The sequence below is a fragment of the Schistocerca cancellata genome, chromosome 3, assembly GCF_023864275.1.
Source record: "Schistocerca cancellata isolate TAMUIC-IGC-003103 chromosome 3, iqSchCanc2.1, whole genome shotgun sequence".
NCBI classification, from domain to species: Eukaryota; Metazoa; Arthropoda; class Insecta; order Orthoptera; family Acrididae; genus Schistocerca; species Schistocerca cancellata.
In genome coordinates, this window is record NC_064628.1 from 701,172,142 (window position 1) to 701,187,531 (window position 15,390).

Consider the following 15,390-nt stretch of genomic DNA (forward strand, 5'->3'; position numbering starts at 1 on the left):
TATCAGTAAGTTTTATGAACATGATCAAAAATAGGAAACTAGTAATCTTCTCAGTCAAATATTTACTGTGTTTTAGAAAACACAGAGACATTAGGCTACTGGCCTACTTTTGCTTCTATTCCTTTGATATATGTTTATTTGGTTTGTTTATGTATTTAATAATGTGTGTTAAAGCATGTTTATGGTCCAGCTGTAGGAATATTTATTTAATTTCAAGTTATTTAAATGTAAATCCAGTATTTCGTATGTGTTCCAAGATGTTTGAGAGTGTGCATTGGCTTGGAGACATGGCAGGAGCACTCACAGCGTTCATTACTATGGTAGGCAACTACAGAAGTCAATGGAGAGACTGGATGGAAGTGGGGGAGGAGCATCGGGTCGCATGGGACAGGGGAGTGCCGGACGGCAAGGTGCGACGGACGGTCACAGGAAATACTTGGAGAGTGTTGAGAAGTTAGCGTGTGGTCACAGGAGATAGAAATATTTCGTAGTGCCAATTTGTGCACTTGTGAGATTTCCGTGGCTTCTGCAAGAAGATGTAGTATGCTTTTAGAAGTGAATATCTCACGAGCAATGTTGCTGTTCACAACTGATTACGTGAAGCAGGAATCTATTGTTTCCCTGTTACTCAACTATATTTTATTTAATTGCTGGACCATCAACACCAACAAGTGTTTTGCAGAAATAAACGGCATTCTTAAAAGTACTTCTGCTACCGTACTCATTATTTAAAGTCATTGAAATAGGACCTGCAGATTTTATTTAATTGCAATCTTTCGTCTATAAATTTCTATGTTACATTCAAAATTTGCAATTGCCGAGGATAGGAACCTCTGACCATTCGATTCATGTGTATATTCATATTGTATACTGTAGACCCAGCAGTACTTGGCATGTAATGTGGCAACTACGTATCCCACACCCTAGACAATGAAACCAGCAAAAACTTTTAATATTTCAACTCTGAGTCTGACGGTACATAGTTGAAGGCAACAATAAATGACCAACAGGAATAACTGGTATGAAAGATTACATATTATCTTCTCGGTGTATCCAAGAAAATGAAATTTTGACAGAAAATTTTTGGCCAGACTGCTACACTAGTTACAGTGAGTTGTACAGTCCCCGGTAGCAGCTGCCTAAGTTCTATTCTGGGAGTAGTGCGGAAAACCTGTTTTACAAACGTGTAATAAGGCCTAACCTGAAAATAACCGCAGGATAACTAAACCGTTGATTGTGGCAGGGTTAGTGAAGTTAACCGGAGAATAAGTTTTGACACTGGCAGGAATAGTTATAAAATTAGTAATGACAAGACTGTTTGTTAGAAAGAGGAAGGAGAAGAAAAGGGGAAATCACACAAATTTTGGAAGAATATGACGATTCCAAATTTATATAAAGATTTCGTACTACTACTTTTCGATCTCATGCTTGAGAAGCTGGAGCATATGAATGAAATGTAAAACTATATCCAAATCTAAAGCTTTTTGCTTGTAGTATGCCTAATAGGCATTTGATATTGGTACTTTGTGAATTATATTCCTCATGTTATAAAACTGACCATTTGTGCCAAAACAGTCTCGTTTATTTGGTGTGTGTTACAGTTGCTGCAATAACAGACAGATCTATTTCATTTTATCTAACAGACAGTGACAAAATACACATAATCAGATCAAGAAGCCAGATCAGTCTTAGATACTATTTGTATTAACAGCTTTTTCAGTATTAGACAACAACATTTCGTTTTTCGTGTAACAAAAGTTTGATGAACTTTGAGGAGGTAATAGATTCTTTCCCAGAAAGGAAAGTATGCCATATGAAGCTGAAGTAAGGTTAGAGAGGAAAAATGCTAGGACTTAAGGATTGAAGAAATGTGTTTTGTCTTGCTAGTCTCTTGTCTTTACTGCTTTTATGTGTCCTATATTTAATTTTATGTCACACAAAAAAGCAAGTTATTAGCTAATAGGCAATAAAGAGTGCAAATTTTCTGAAGAATTCTAACAATTCTTACAATACACACATTTGACGTCCACAGAGCGAAATACAGTGACATGTGATATAGAAGAATGCTGCATGAAGAGGTGTGGCACTGCACTTTAGCTCCCGTAAGACCAAATAACATTTCCTTGAACATTATATGTTTCATATATCAGACTCTTCAGAAAGATGTGTGCTACAAAATTAATATATTTTTGAAAAATCAATTTTTTTTTTTTTTTAATTTTTGGTGTCCTACCTCAAACACTAGTGGAAGGGGGGGTTCCACTATCTATGTGCCCTGTGTTAACATTTCGTGATTTTACTGTTTCCTCTTCATTTATTGCTGTCATGTCAAATGAAAACAAAACGGATTTCTGTGGCCATGAGCTATCAAGTGAAGTAAAATACCTTCACATAATTTTGGTAGGCTAAAATATGTTATTAGTTTCAGATTTTATTATATTTCCACTTTTCTGACAGTGAAGTATTAATCGCCTTGCAGAACAATGAAGTTGTTTTTGTCGGTTTGCTAAGGAAATTTGGCTTTTATTAATTTTTTCCATTGATGCAGTCGATTTATTTGAAAAGAAGTGTTTAATTCCACACTACTGGCTAGTTTCAACCGTTCGCTGCATTTCAAAAGTGCATGTTTTCACCCTCCAGCACGTAAGGCATTTTGCCATACTAAAGAACCAAATATGAGAAAACAGTAATGCTACTCCAAGAAAATTTACATCCGAATCTATACACACGAATAAGCACTTTAAGCCGAATTATGCATTTTAGTATGGTTCACGAAGTTCTGATGCTTTTGGAGTATCCTCTGATGTCTTGTTTCTTTCCTGACATAATGTGAGATCTTTTAATGTTTTACATGTACGAACATATGGGCTTCCTGCGTCATTGTAACTCCACAACTGCTGAAACGAACCTATTTCTAACAGGTCGCGGGAAAATGTTGCGAATGGTTGTAAAGCGTTACTTTTAAAGCAAATTTCCTTTAACGAAAGATGAACTATGTATGAGAACGTACAATGAATTTCTTAAATCACAGAGCGTTTGATTGTCATTTAAAAATCAACTCTTTCAGGATGACCATTTTGAAAAATTTTGAGTCCAGAAGATCAAACATTTATTGGAAAATTTGGAAATTTGTGGTAAGGTCTTATGGGACCAAACTGCTGACGTCATTGGTCCCTAAGATTACACACTACTTGATCCAGCTTAAACTAACTAACGCTAAGGACAACACACACATCCACACCCGAGGCAGGTTTCGAACGTCTGACGGGAGGAGCCGCGCGGACCATGACAAGGTGCCTGAGACCGTGCGGCTACCCCAGGCGGCCAGACATTTATGTCATTAGTAAAAATTTTACTGGCACATTTGTGTGATGTATCTTAAAGTGTAACACACACAAAAAAGATCAATATTATATGTGAAAGCTTAGATTCTCTTGCAGCTTATTAATCTTCGAGACCAATATTATATGTGAAAGCTTTGTTTTTCTTGTAGCAAAACTATGTATATTAATTTAAACGATTAACTTTCCCTATTTGTGTCCAAGTGCTACTTAACAGTGATATTGCTATTGACTGACTACATCACGAAAATATGGAGTGTACATGTTGCTGCACATCAAAGATATTTCCAAAACATGTTTTATTATTTTTATTGAGTTTTGTTTTTTAAGGGCCGGGAAATTCTACGCCGGTGTATAAAACCATAACCATTCAAAGGACTGATAAGTTTTACAGTCCTGAGGAAAAGTATACTGTCACTTAACAAGAAAAAAGTATATTCTCATCTGGGAGAAAGTGTATTTTAAACCAGGAAATCTGGGAAAAATCCAGGATTTTTTTTTCCTTATCCACGTATACACCCTTAATGGGTCGCATGCTGACAGTTGTTGATGGCCCGGCACTGAAATCTGCAGCGATTTGCAGAAGGGTTGCACTTCTGTCACGTCGAATGATTCTCTTCAGTTGTCATTGATCCCGTTCTTGCAGGATATTTTCTGGCCACAGCGATGTCAGAGATTTGATGTTTTTACAGGATTCCTAATATTCACACTACACTCATGAAACAGTTGTAAAGCAAAATCCCTACTTCATCACTACCTTGGAGATGCGGTGACTATAATACAACGTTGAAACTCACTTGTATCTTGATAACCTGTCATTGTAGCAGCAGTAACCAATCTAACAATTTTTGTCATATAGGCATTGCCGACTCCAGTACCGTATTCTGCCTGTTTATTTACCTCTGTATTTGAATATGCAGGCCTATACCAGTTTCTTTGGCACTTCAGTGTATAATGCTCACCAGGTACTTGAACTTTACCATTTTCTTTAGTACTTAACCTCTAATACTTATATCTGTTGCTACTCTCATCTTATTCCTCATTATTACCATCACTTCTCATACTTTATAAGATGTGATCAAAAAGTAATAGGAATTTTTGTTTTTCTTAAAGAATCTTTATTTATTCACCAACATTAACTATGTTCCTTTCAAAGTAATCCCCTTCAGATATAATACTCTTGTACCAGAGCATTTTCCAATCTAGGAAGCACTCCTGGCATAACTTTTTGTTATGGTGTTCAGCTCCTTCAGTGATTCTGTTTTTACCTCATCACTGGTGGAAAAATGAGGTCTTTTCATGGTTCTCTTCAGACTAGGTAATAGAAAGAAGTTGCAGGGAGCCACGCCCGGCAAACCGGTGGCTGAGGCAACATAACAGTTTTGTTTTTGCCAAAAAATCACAAATGAGCATTGAGATGTGAGTGAGAGCATTATTGTGATGCAATTTCCACTTGCGGTTTTGCCACAATTCTGGTCATTTTTGTTACTGCTTCACTCAAATGATGCATAACTTCCAGGTAGCATTCATTATTGATCATATGACCATACGGCAGGAACTCACGATGCGAAATCCAATTATAATTGAAGAAAACTGTGAGAAGAACCATCACATGTGATAGAACTTGTCAAAATTTTTTCAGTCTTAGCTCTTCAGGCAGTTTCCATTGGGACGATTGGGTCTTAGTTTTCAGGTCATGCCTGTATACTCATGTTTCATCACTTCCTATAATCTTCTTTGGAAGTTCTGGCTTGCTATCGACTTCATTTAGCAGTTCCTGAGTAATGTCTAAGCAACGTAATTTTTGGCTGAAATTCAACAATTTCAGAACAAACTTTGCTGCCACACATATCATGCAAAAATAAATAAATAAATAAATAAAAATGGTATGGGCCAAAGGATTTTCTGACATCAGCAGCAACCTCTCTGATTGTGATTCAGTGATTTTCCAGAATCATTTCCTTTACTTCTTCCACACTGTTGCCAGTAATTCATGTTCTAGGGCATCCAGGATGTCAGGGCTCTCTTTGAAATGCTTATACCACTTGCAAACTTTTGTCTCATAGTAGATTTTCCAAAAGCCACAGTCAACATTTCAAATGTGGTGCTGCACTTTATTCTATTTTTCAAGCAAAATTTTATGCAAGTAAAGTTTGCCGAGCACTTAAAAATGTGCATAACCTTTTCAACTGTAAACAACAAACTAAATATTCAAAACGGCTGAAAATGCAAACATACACCAGGAACAAGTGTACCAGCAAGATAAAAAATTAAAAATCAAAAGTATAAAGCCTACAAAGTTAAACAAATTCCCATTATTGTTTGATCACATTTCATATCTACATGCAGGACTGGGCTTCTAGTCATGGAACTAAAGGGTTATAAATACAAAATAAAATAGTATTAATGCGGCAGTAAATCTAATAATAAAGAAGAAAGTAGGAATGTCAGTAAGCTACTATGAGCAGCAGAGTGAATGCATTACTGAAGTCAAGATAGACACAAAGCAAACACCCACCACAGTTATGTATGTTTGATTATATGCCCACTAGCACTGCTGAAGATGGAAAGATTAAAACAGTATGTGATTAGATTAAAAAGTACTAAGGTAGTTACAGGAGATGAAAGTTAATTGTGGAGAGGGACTGGGACTCAGTGGTAGGAAAAGGAAGAGAAGGGAAAATAGTACGGACTGAGGGAAAGGAATGAAAGGGGACACCATGTGGTAGAGGTTGTTGAGAGTTCCAATGAGGGCATTAGGGAATGATTGACTGAAACAGAGGAAAGGAATACTATGGAGATAAATGCGTAGCTTTGAGAGAAAAAATATGGAGATAAAACAGGAATAGAGAGATAAAGCTCCGTAGAAATCATTGGATAACACATGATACATTCAATTTAATTGATGAAAGGAAAAAAATATAAAAATGTAGCAAATGAAGCTCGTAAATGGAAATACAAAATGGATCACATCTTACATTGCTATTCAGTTTCCTACATTTTTATTCAAGTTAACCTATGTTTTTTGCTTTCAGTCTTATTTTTAACTGTCTTTACTTTTGACACAGTGTCTTGCATTATACGTCATCACACTATATTCTCCGGTTGCAACACAGTATAATGCTATTTATATAATACATTTATGACCCAATTCTAATTTTTACTGGTGCTGTAAATTGTTTTCTTGTACTTTATCTTTAAATATACACTTTCTGCTCTTGTTCTTGTATGTACTATGTGCCTTCATATCACTGCTGAAACCGTACATGTCCAATTCTTGTTTTAGAAATTTATTGACACATTGATTAAATTTTTTCATTTTTAGGTCTGAAGATGATTGCAAAGCTGAAACTGGTCACGATTGTTAATTAACTTATATGTGCCCTAGATGCACCATTTTTTTAAATTCAACATGATGGGAATATCAAACATAAACTGAAGGCAGTGTGGCCTCAGTTGCCTGAGACTACAGTCATGTGTGTGTTATCTGTGTTTGCATGAGTGTGTGTGTGTGTGTGTGTGTGTGTGTGTGTGTGTGTGTGTGTGTCATCTGTTTCTGATGAAGACCTTACTGGTCGAAAGCTTTATTTATGACAGTCTTTTTGTTGTGCCTATCTGCGACTCAGCATCTCCGCTATTCGGTGAGTGGCAACTTTCCTTTTCATATTATTGTCACATTCATATATTATAAGATTTATTGATTAAATGCATAAATATTCCAAAATCCAGATTTACTCATATGTTGAAGCAGACATGCAGGTCTCCAGGTGCGTGTAAATAAATTACATTATTCATATGAAGAATTAAAAACAAACCTTGACCTAAGCACTGATTAAGAAGTGCAACTTGACCGGAGAGTAGATAAAGTTCCAACCTCGAAAAAACTGAAGTTATTGATGGTATAGTGATATAGCAGTATGCAGCGCATGCCCTTACAAATGCTGCCGTTTTTCTTGTATGGTGACCTTTTACAATTCGCCGTGTTTCCACTGATAGTCTGTTTACACACTAGAAGAAAAATTGAGGTCATTACAAAATGTTAATTTCTAAATACTTTTTTACAGCTAATGTGAAAACCTTAAAACTATATATATATGAACACCATAAATTACCTGAACAAGTTGTGCGTGAACTGAATCCAGATTAGTAAAAGCTGACCTGGCCTCGACATAAAAACTTAACTGCTGCTCAAAATCTCTTCCATAATCAACTTTCTTAACAAATCTTGATATTAAGTTTCCTATTTGCCTTTTCTCATCTTCCACTGTAAGTGCACTATTAAAAATGAAAAAGGAATACAAAATTAACTAGTGTTCATAAAATTCAGATAACAAGCACAGAAATGTGGAAAAAGTGTTAATTCTGCAAATATAGAAATATACAGCTTCTGAGCCACCAAACCTCAAGAGATGAAAGAAAAATGTCAATCGAATTTGGCAAAGTTGAACTACTGGAAGAAAACTGAGTACAAAGCAAGAAAAGTAGACCATGTGCAGTGCATTAATTGTAATATGCAGACTCCAGACTAAATGACCCATCTGAGAAATTATTAGTGTCAGAAATAACTTATCTGACATGGTTACAAAAGTAATGCACACTTATATATTTAGGGCAGTTCTGGCAGAATGTAAAGATGTAAGTATTTAGGAGTAAAGGGAACCACTCACATAATAGCAGAGGTGTTGAGTCACCGAGAGGCGCACACAAAAGAGAATGCTGTGAGCTGTGTCAGGTGGGATGGATACAGGGAGAAAGAGGCAGGAAGCAGGGAGAGGGTTTGGGGATGGGTAACTAGCAGCTCAGAGGGAGACAGCAGGTGTCCAAGATAGGAAAGTGAGAGGGAGGGGTGGCAGGTGTCCATGGGATAGGCATACGACACATGTGTACTGGAGACGGTGAGGTCCAGTGGACGATAAAGATGAAATGGAGACTTGGATTTGGAGAAGATGACAGGACAGAGGAAGGTGAAACTTTTGGGAAGAGGCTGCAGGGGCATTGGGCTAGCAGAGGTTAGGCCACGAGGATCACAAAACTGAAGAAACTGCTGCAAGGATAACTTCCAAACTATGTACAGGGTGTAGATTCAGACAAGGTGGGAGGAATCCTGGTTTCTTCCTGGATTTCTCACTTGAAAATATACTTTTTCCTGGATGAAAATACACTATATCTGTGGTGAAAGTATATTTTTTTCTGAGTTAAGTAACAATCTGATTTCCCTCGGAGCTGTAAAACTTAATCCTTTGAATGGTGAAGATTTTATACACTGGCATAGAACTTCCTGGCACTTTAGGAAACAAAACACAGAAAAAAACAAAAATTTTTGGAAAGATCTTTTATACAAGGCAACATTTACACTGCATGTTTTCACGTTTTGAAAGTATAAACAGTAACAGGAATTCCACCAAATACAGCACGGTAGCTTTCAAAGCACTGAAATCGAGACTGTGACCTGCTTTTCTCCGCCCATCATAGCTAATGTCACGTGATCATACCAGCCAATGACAGCAGATATTTAGAGCATAGATCAGAGGACATAATCAGCTGTAATCAAGAACAGCATTGTTAAGTAGCACAAAAACACAAATAAGAAAAGTTAATGGTTTAAATTAATACACATACAGTGTAGCTACAGGAAAAGCTAAGTTTTCACGTATAATATTGGTCATCCAAAATTTTTTGCTGTTCTCTCTGTCTCCCCTTAGGGTGTGATTAGGCATGGTCCTAAGAACACAGCTTAAATGGCACCAGCTGAATACAAGCATGATTATAAATTTCACTGCTGTGCACTGAACATTTCATGAGTTACCTGGCTGAATACATGGTCTGTTGAGCACTTTGATTTTTCTACAGAAAAACCAATTACATGTGCAGTTACTCAAGAACTCACTTCACACCTTATTTTGAAGGATAATTTATAGTTTTTGCCATCATTATTGCATAATTTGTAATCTAAGAAAGAACTAAAATAAATATGCAAAACTAACCTTGAAACTTGGTCTTTTATAGTGTGTGTTACACTTTAAGATATATCAAACTCAAATAATATTAAATAATGGCATAAATGGCTGGTCTTCTGGGCCCAAAATTTTTCTAAGTGGCTGGCCCTCAGTGTTAAGTTCTGAATGAGAGTCTAAAGCTCCATGATTTAAGAAATTTATTGCACTTTCTCATATGTAACATAATTAATCTTGCATTAAAAGGAAATTTACTTTGAAAGTAACGCTTCTCAAACCGCCATACACAATATTTTCCGGCGATCTATTACAAATGTAAACAGTTGTGACATCATGCTCATTCAAATGAGGCCCTTGAGAAAGATGCATTGAAAGCATTTTGTTCTTACAAAGTATTGCATAGTCTTTCACACATTTTGCTGTCAGCAGACATTTGTGTGTGCACTATATTTTGTTGTTGTAAATGGCACATTTTCTTTGCAACTAAAGTTTTATTTTGGTGTTATTCTCTCATTTATATTTTACTGCTGCAGTATTATTCTGTAGCATTGGGCTAAAGTAAAATAATTTTTAGAGTTATTTGTTCTTGCCAGTCAAAATTACAGAAATTTAACTGAAAACTAAAATCATGAAAAACTCCTGGAAGTCTAAAAAATTACCTTTTTTCGAATTTCTCTCAGTTGGAACACTTCCTGGGTTTTTCCTGAATTTCCCAGTTGTCCCAGAAAGTTGGCACACTGGGTTGAGGAGCACCTGGTGAAGTGGATGGGAGAGAAGGTGTTGAGATCATGGATGAATGAAGATAGCATGTCTTGGCCCTGAGTCCATATCATGAAGATATCATCAAACAACCAGAACCAAACAAGGGGTTTAGGGTTTATGAGCCTAGGAAGCTTTCCTCTAGATAGCCCATAAACAGGTTGGTGTAGGAGGGTGCCAGGTGGGTGTCCACAGCTGTGTCACTGATTTGTTTGCATACCTTTCCTTCCACGGAGATGTAGTCGTGTGAGGATGTAGTTGATAAGGTGTATCAGGAATGAGGTGGTGGGTTTGGAACTGGAACTACACTGGCAGAGGTGGTGTTCGATAGTGGCAATGACAATGGCATGAGGGATGTCGGTGTATAGTTGGGATCTGGTAAAGGGATGGGGATGGCCAGGAGTCAGTGATGGTAATAGTATATTAGATGTGAGAGGGTAGGCTTCAGGTTACTGCTGCAGGTGTTGGCAGATAAGAGCAGAAATTCTTTCAGTGAGAGCACACAATAACCAGCTACAACAGGTGTCCAGGAATGTTTGATTTGTGGATTTTGGGAAGCATGTAGAAGGTGGGTGTGTGGTGAGTTAGTGGGGTGAGGAAGGAGATGGACTCAATGGATGGGTCTAAGGATTTCAGTAAGGACTGAAGGTTATGTTGGACTTACGGGTTGACAACACTATGGGCAGAGCTTATACCTGGAGGAGTCAGACAGTTGGCGGCCTTCTGTTAGGTAGCCACAGCAAATTCATCATGGCAGAGAAGGTGACCAGGGGGTTGTGGTGTGGGAGGGAGGAGGGTCATTCTTGGATGATGGTATGAACTGGGAGAGGTAAGGTGCAATGTTGGTATCAGGTTGGCTTTTGTTGGAGGGATTGGTAGCATGGAAGTGTTTCCACTATAGGAATCAGAAAAAGAAGGGTAGGTCTTTGATAAGTCCAACATAGTTAAATTTGGGTGTGGGGCTGAAGGTGAGGCCTTTTGGTAGGATTAAAATTTCTGCAGCATTGAGGTTTCTGGTGGAAAGGTCAGTGTTCTGGATTTGTTTGAGTGCTGAATTTTGGTTAGTGTAGGGGAGTTTTGGAGGATGTGGCAAATAGAAAAGGTCAGATAGGCAGGTTGTGGGTGCCATGAGTGGTAGATGAGGGGGTTCACTGTGGGTAGTGTAAGTGTTGATGCTTAGTGCTGCTCCAAAGCTAAAGTAAGGTGTCAACAAGTTTGATAATTTATTGAGGTTGTGTCTGGTATGCTCTTCCAGAAGCAACAGTTTCAATTTTGAGACATTGTGTATGTACTGGGGATTGCATAATAACAATATCTTGCAGATGTAGTGGTGGTTATTCTGAGATGCAAGTCCCAAGGAAATGTGTCTCTGCAGTGCCAGAAAAATGAGGAAGAGGGCCTGGTGGAACCTAAAACTATGCATGTCATAAAAGGAGGGGGGTGAGATCCAGAGAAGGGAATTCCTGTGGTTAGACTGTTGGAGGGGGTTCCATGGCTTAGGTAGCATTTAAGGAACAGAATGTAGGCCTGGGTTTTAGCTGCGAATAGGGATACTTTTGTAACATGATGCAGATAGATGGAGCAGAGGTCCTTATTGGATGGGATGTTGCTAGGAAAGTTTGAAGTGACATGGGAAATGGACCATCAAAAGCATTATGCCATTGTAAAGGAAACTATGAATAACAAAGCATGGACTTGGGGAGTGGAAAGGCTGGAAGAAATTGTGCTGACGACAGTAGATTAGGTCATTGATGTGAGGATTTTCAATCATCTGAAAGTTATCAAAACAAATGGAAAAAAAATTAAAGATGAAAAATAGTGGCTGGAGCAATGTGTGAGTAGGGATGGGTCAGCTTGGAGGTGAATTGTATTGGTTTCTTGCTAGGTTAGTGTTTCAACTGTGATCTGGCAGATGGCTGGATCCCCCCTTCTCTTGCTGTATCAGCCCAGACTGTAACAACTGCACCATATCCTTTGCCATGACTTTTATTATCTATCATCATGCCCATAAATGAGGGACACCCTACCCAAGGTCATTCCAAGACCTAATTCAATGTCTCCTAAAGTGGTATTCCACTGCCCACCCAAAATGCATAACATCTTGGCCCATCTCAAAGTCACCTTCTCTCTCAACTCCAGTACACATGGGTCCTACCCCTGTGGACAACACAGGTGCATGACCTGCTTGATCCACTCACCCAGCACATCCTATTCCACTCATCAAAAGCTTATCCTATCCCATTAGAGGCAGGGCACCTGTGGAGGCAGGTGTGTCATACACCACCTGTTCTGCAATCAGTGCACAGTATCTCATGCGGACATCAACAACAACCAGATGTACACCAGAATGAGAGGCCATCTCCAAACTTTGGTGAGGAACAAAGTCAATGCAATGTGCTTGAGTTCAATGGCTGCTTCACAGCCCTCTCTATACAAGCTTTTTTGAACTACACAGAAGGAAGTTAGCTTTGTAACACTTCTTTCACACCCATAATCTCCCGGGCCTCAAAATACACTAACCTACTGTCCTGACAGCTTCTATCCAACAGATTCCCCTCCCTCTGTCCTATCAGCCCCTCCCAATCCGTGCCTCCATGTCATCTTCATTGTGCACCTCACTCACTGGCTTCGGTATCCATGTGTCACATGCTCAGCCTATGCATCTGCCACTCTTTCCTGCTGACGCATCTGCCACTCTTTCCTGCTGCATTTCTATCTTGCACACCTGCTGCTCCCCCCTCCCCCCCTCTCCAAGCTACTACTTACACATCCCAAACTCCTCCTCCTGTTTCTTGTCTCATTCTCCTCCTACCCACCCTATCTGACACAACCCTCAACCCCCAGTCCACCTGCTGAATTGAGCTCCAGTATTGTGTGTCCAACATGCACAATGTAACTGCATAGGTGTGTGTGTGTGTGTGTGTGTGTGTGTGTGTGTGTGTGTGTGTGTGTGTGAAATGTCAGTAACAGAAACTGTCACTAAACATTATCATCATATAAGCATAAGGCACTCTGTAAGAAATGCAGTAGTGCAAAGGTCAGTACATTCATCTGAGAGACCAATGTAAATTCATCACTGAATACTCAGTAGTACCAACAGGGATTTCATAGTACGCACTGGTACAGCACCACAAGTAGACACAAATCTGATTTAGTAGCTCATAGTTCTATTTTTGTTGTGATTCAATATGAAGTAAACTGCCAACTCCCGCATGTTAAAACTGCATCACTACAATAAAACTGAGATGTTGTGAAGACATCTCTAACAGATATACAATATATATATCAATAAAATAAATTAAAATAATGATGAAATTAAAACAGAAATTATAATAAAACACACCTATACATAATAAAAAATGTGTGTGTGTGTGTGGGGGGGGGGGGGGGGACATAAACATTACTGTCACGCAACAGTTGCTGTGGGGGTAAGAACCACCTGCCTATCAAAGGGAATGAAAAATAAGTGTAGCCTGTGACACATGAATTCCTAGATTTTATCCATCCAATATTTGTGAATGAGAGCACTTAGCAACTTACAACGCACTTTACATAATTTCTAACTTTTATGAATCTTTTTCTTGCTGACAATCTCTACAGAATGATGAAAGAAGAAATGTTCATCACTTACTACTTTTCCATTGTTCTTAGAGTAAAAGTACTACATGAAGCAAACATTATAATTTATTACTTCTTCACTGCTAACTATATTCTCAAAACATTTCACATAGTATGCACATATACCACTAAATGTAAGCACAAAATTATATCATTGTGTGATGTATAGTTCAAGAGGTACGACGTCATAAACAATGAGATGCCTGAAAAACTGTAACATCATGCGTGACATTTAAATTTATTACTTCCTTGGTACTAACTCTATTCACAATAAATTTCAAGGACAGACTCTACATGTGCTGTTGTATGTACCCCAAAATTATATTACTGTATGACACATCATTCAGGAGATATGACATCATAATCAGTGAGATGTGTGAGCAACTGTCACAACATGGATGACACTTTGTTGCTACTGACTCCATTTGCAACACATTTTGCAGACAGTATCCACATACACTGCTGTCTACAAAATTATATTATTGTACGACACATAGTTCAAGAGATATGACATCATAAACTTTAAGTGCATGGCCAAATGCTGCTTGGTACAGATGTGAAGCACAGTTATAAATATATACCTGGGCAATGCCGGGTTTAGCTACCAGGAAATTGATAAAATAAGTTAAAGTATAGGTTTACTGGCAGAACAAAACTGCTCTTTTGATACAGTTTGTTAAAGAAAGGGTTACTGTAACTTCTGTGTCCCACTACACACACACACAAATTGCTTATGTGCACAAAAGTGAGTCCCACTATGTGGTGCTTGGAGTAAAGCTCAGACTGGTCGGAACACATTCCAAACAGTACAAGCCATGGGATAGTGATGCTCGACTTTGACCACAAAGTTGCAAGACAATAAATTCTAGAAATGATGCAAAGTCCATTTTTATTCAGACTGAAATCCAAGTAACACGCTACAACAATGGCATGTAGAGTGATGCTTCACATACAGTATGCAAATAGGTTTCCTGGGCATGGTGTGCATTTATTTTAATTAACCAAAAGACCGGAGGGTTTGCCCATCTACGTCACACCTCCTGGCAGCCTCTGCTGCTATGCGGCTCAATGTCCACACTTCACCCACTATGGAGGCAATTATTCAATTCTACATCCATTTCTCTACTGGCCTGAGCAATATACTCATTGCTAATTAAAAGGAAAATGTTCTACATGCAGTCATATAAAAATAGCAGATACTCTGTCACAGTGGCTGAAAGTGTCTAGTGCTAACATGTTATCTCTTTTACTGATGACAGCTTATTGTCTTGAACTACTAGGCATTTGTTTGCTCTCCCTGTCAAGGAGATAACAAGTTAATGGTATTCAGAAGACTGGAAAATAAGGCACATAGTGTTTTGTACATGTCTTACTCCCGACAACATATGTCACTGTTGACATCTTCAACTTTTTTTATTTTTTAGTCCTGTCTTCCTCAGTTGCGTGTAATATTACGATATATTGATAATTTTTACTTATGGACCGTTTGACAGCAACTGAATAAAACACAATTTTAGTGCCATATGCGTTTCGCCTTTATTTTCTGCAAGGCATCATCAGTGGCCTGGAATATGTACATATGTTAGCGATTTAATTTACATTTTTGTCACTGTGCCTATAGGTTATAAACAGTTCTGGTGGTTGGTATTTCCTATTAAGTAGTAATGTTTCGAATTGTACTTACAGGTTGCGTGGACAATTTCTTGCATATTACGCTC

At 38.2% G+C, this 15,390-nt stretch overlaps 1 protein-coding gene across 1 annotated transcript in view; it reads right to left on the minus strand.

The window, feature by feature from the left end:
• The window catches only part of LOC126175695 (VPS35 endosomal protein-sorting factor-like), a 104,950-nt gene that overhangs the window by 18,549 nt on the left and 71,011 nt on the right, over positions 1–15,390 (minus strand). Inside the window, exons 14-15 of the mRNA XM_049922631.1 lie at positions 7,454–7,616; positions 7,157–7,349 (exon numbers count right to left, since the gene is read on the minus strand). Coding sequence (XP_049778588.1) covers positions 7,157–7,349; positions 7,454–7,616 — 356 coding nt within the window. The remainder of the gene's footprint in view (positions 1–7,156; positions 7,350–7,453; positions 7,617–15,390) is intronic.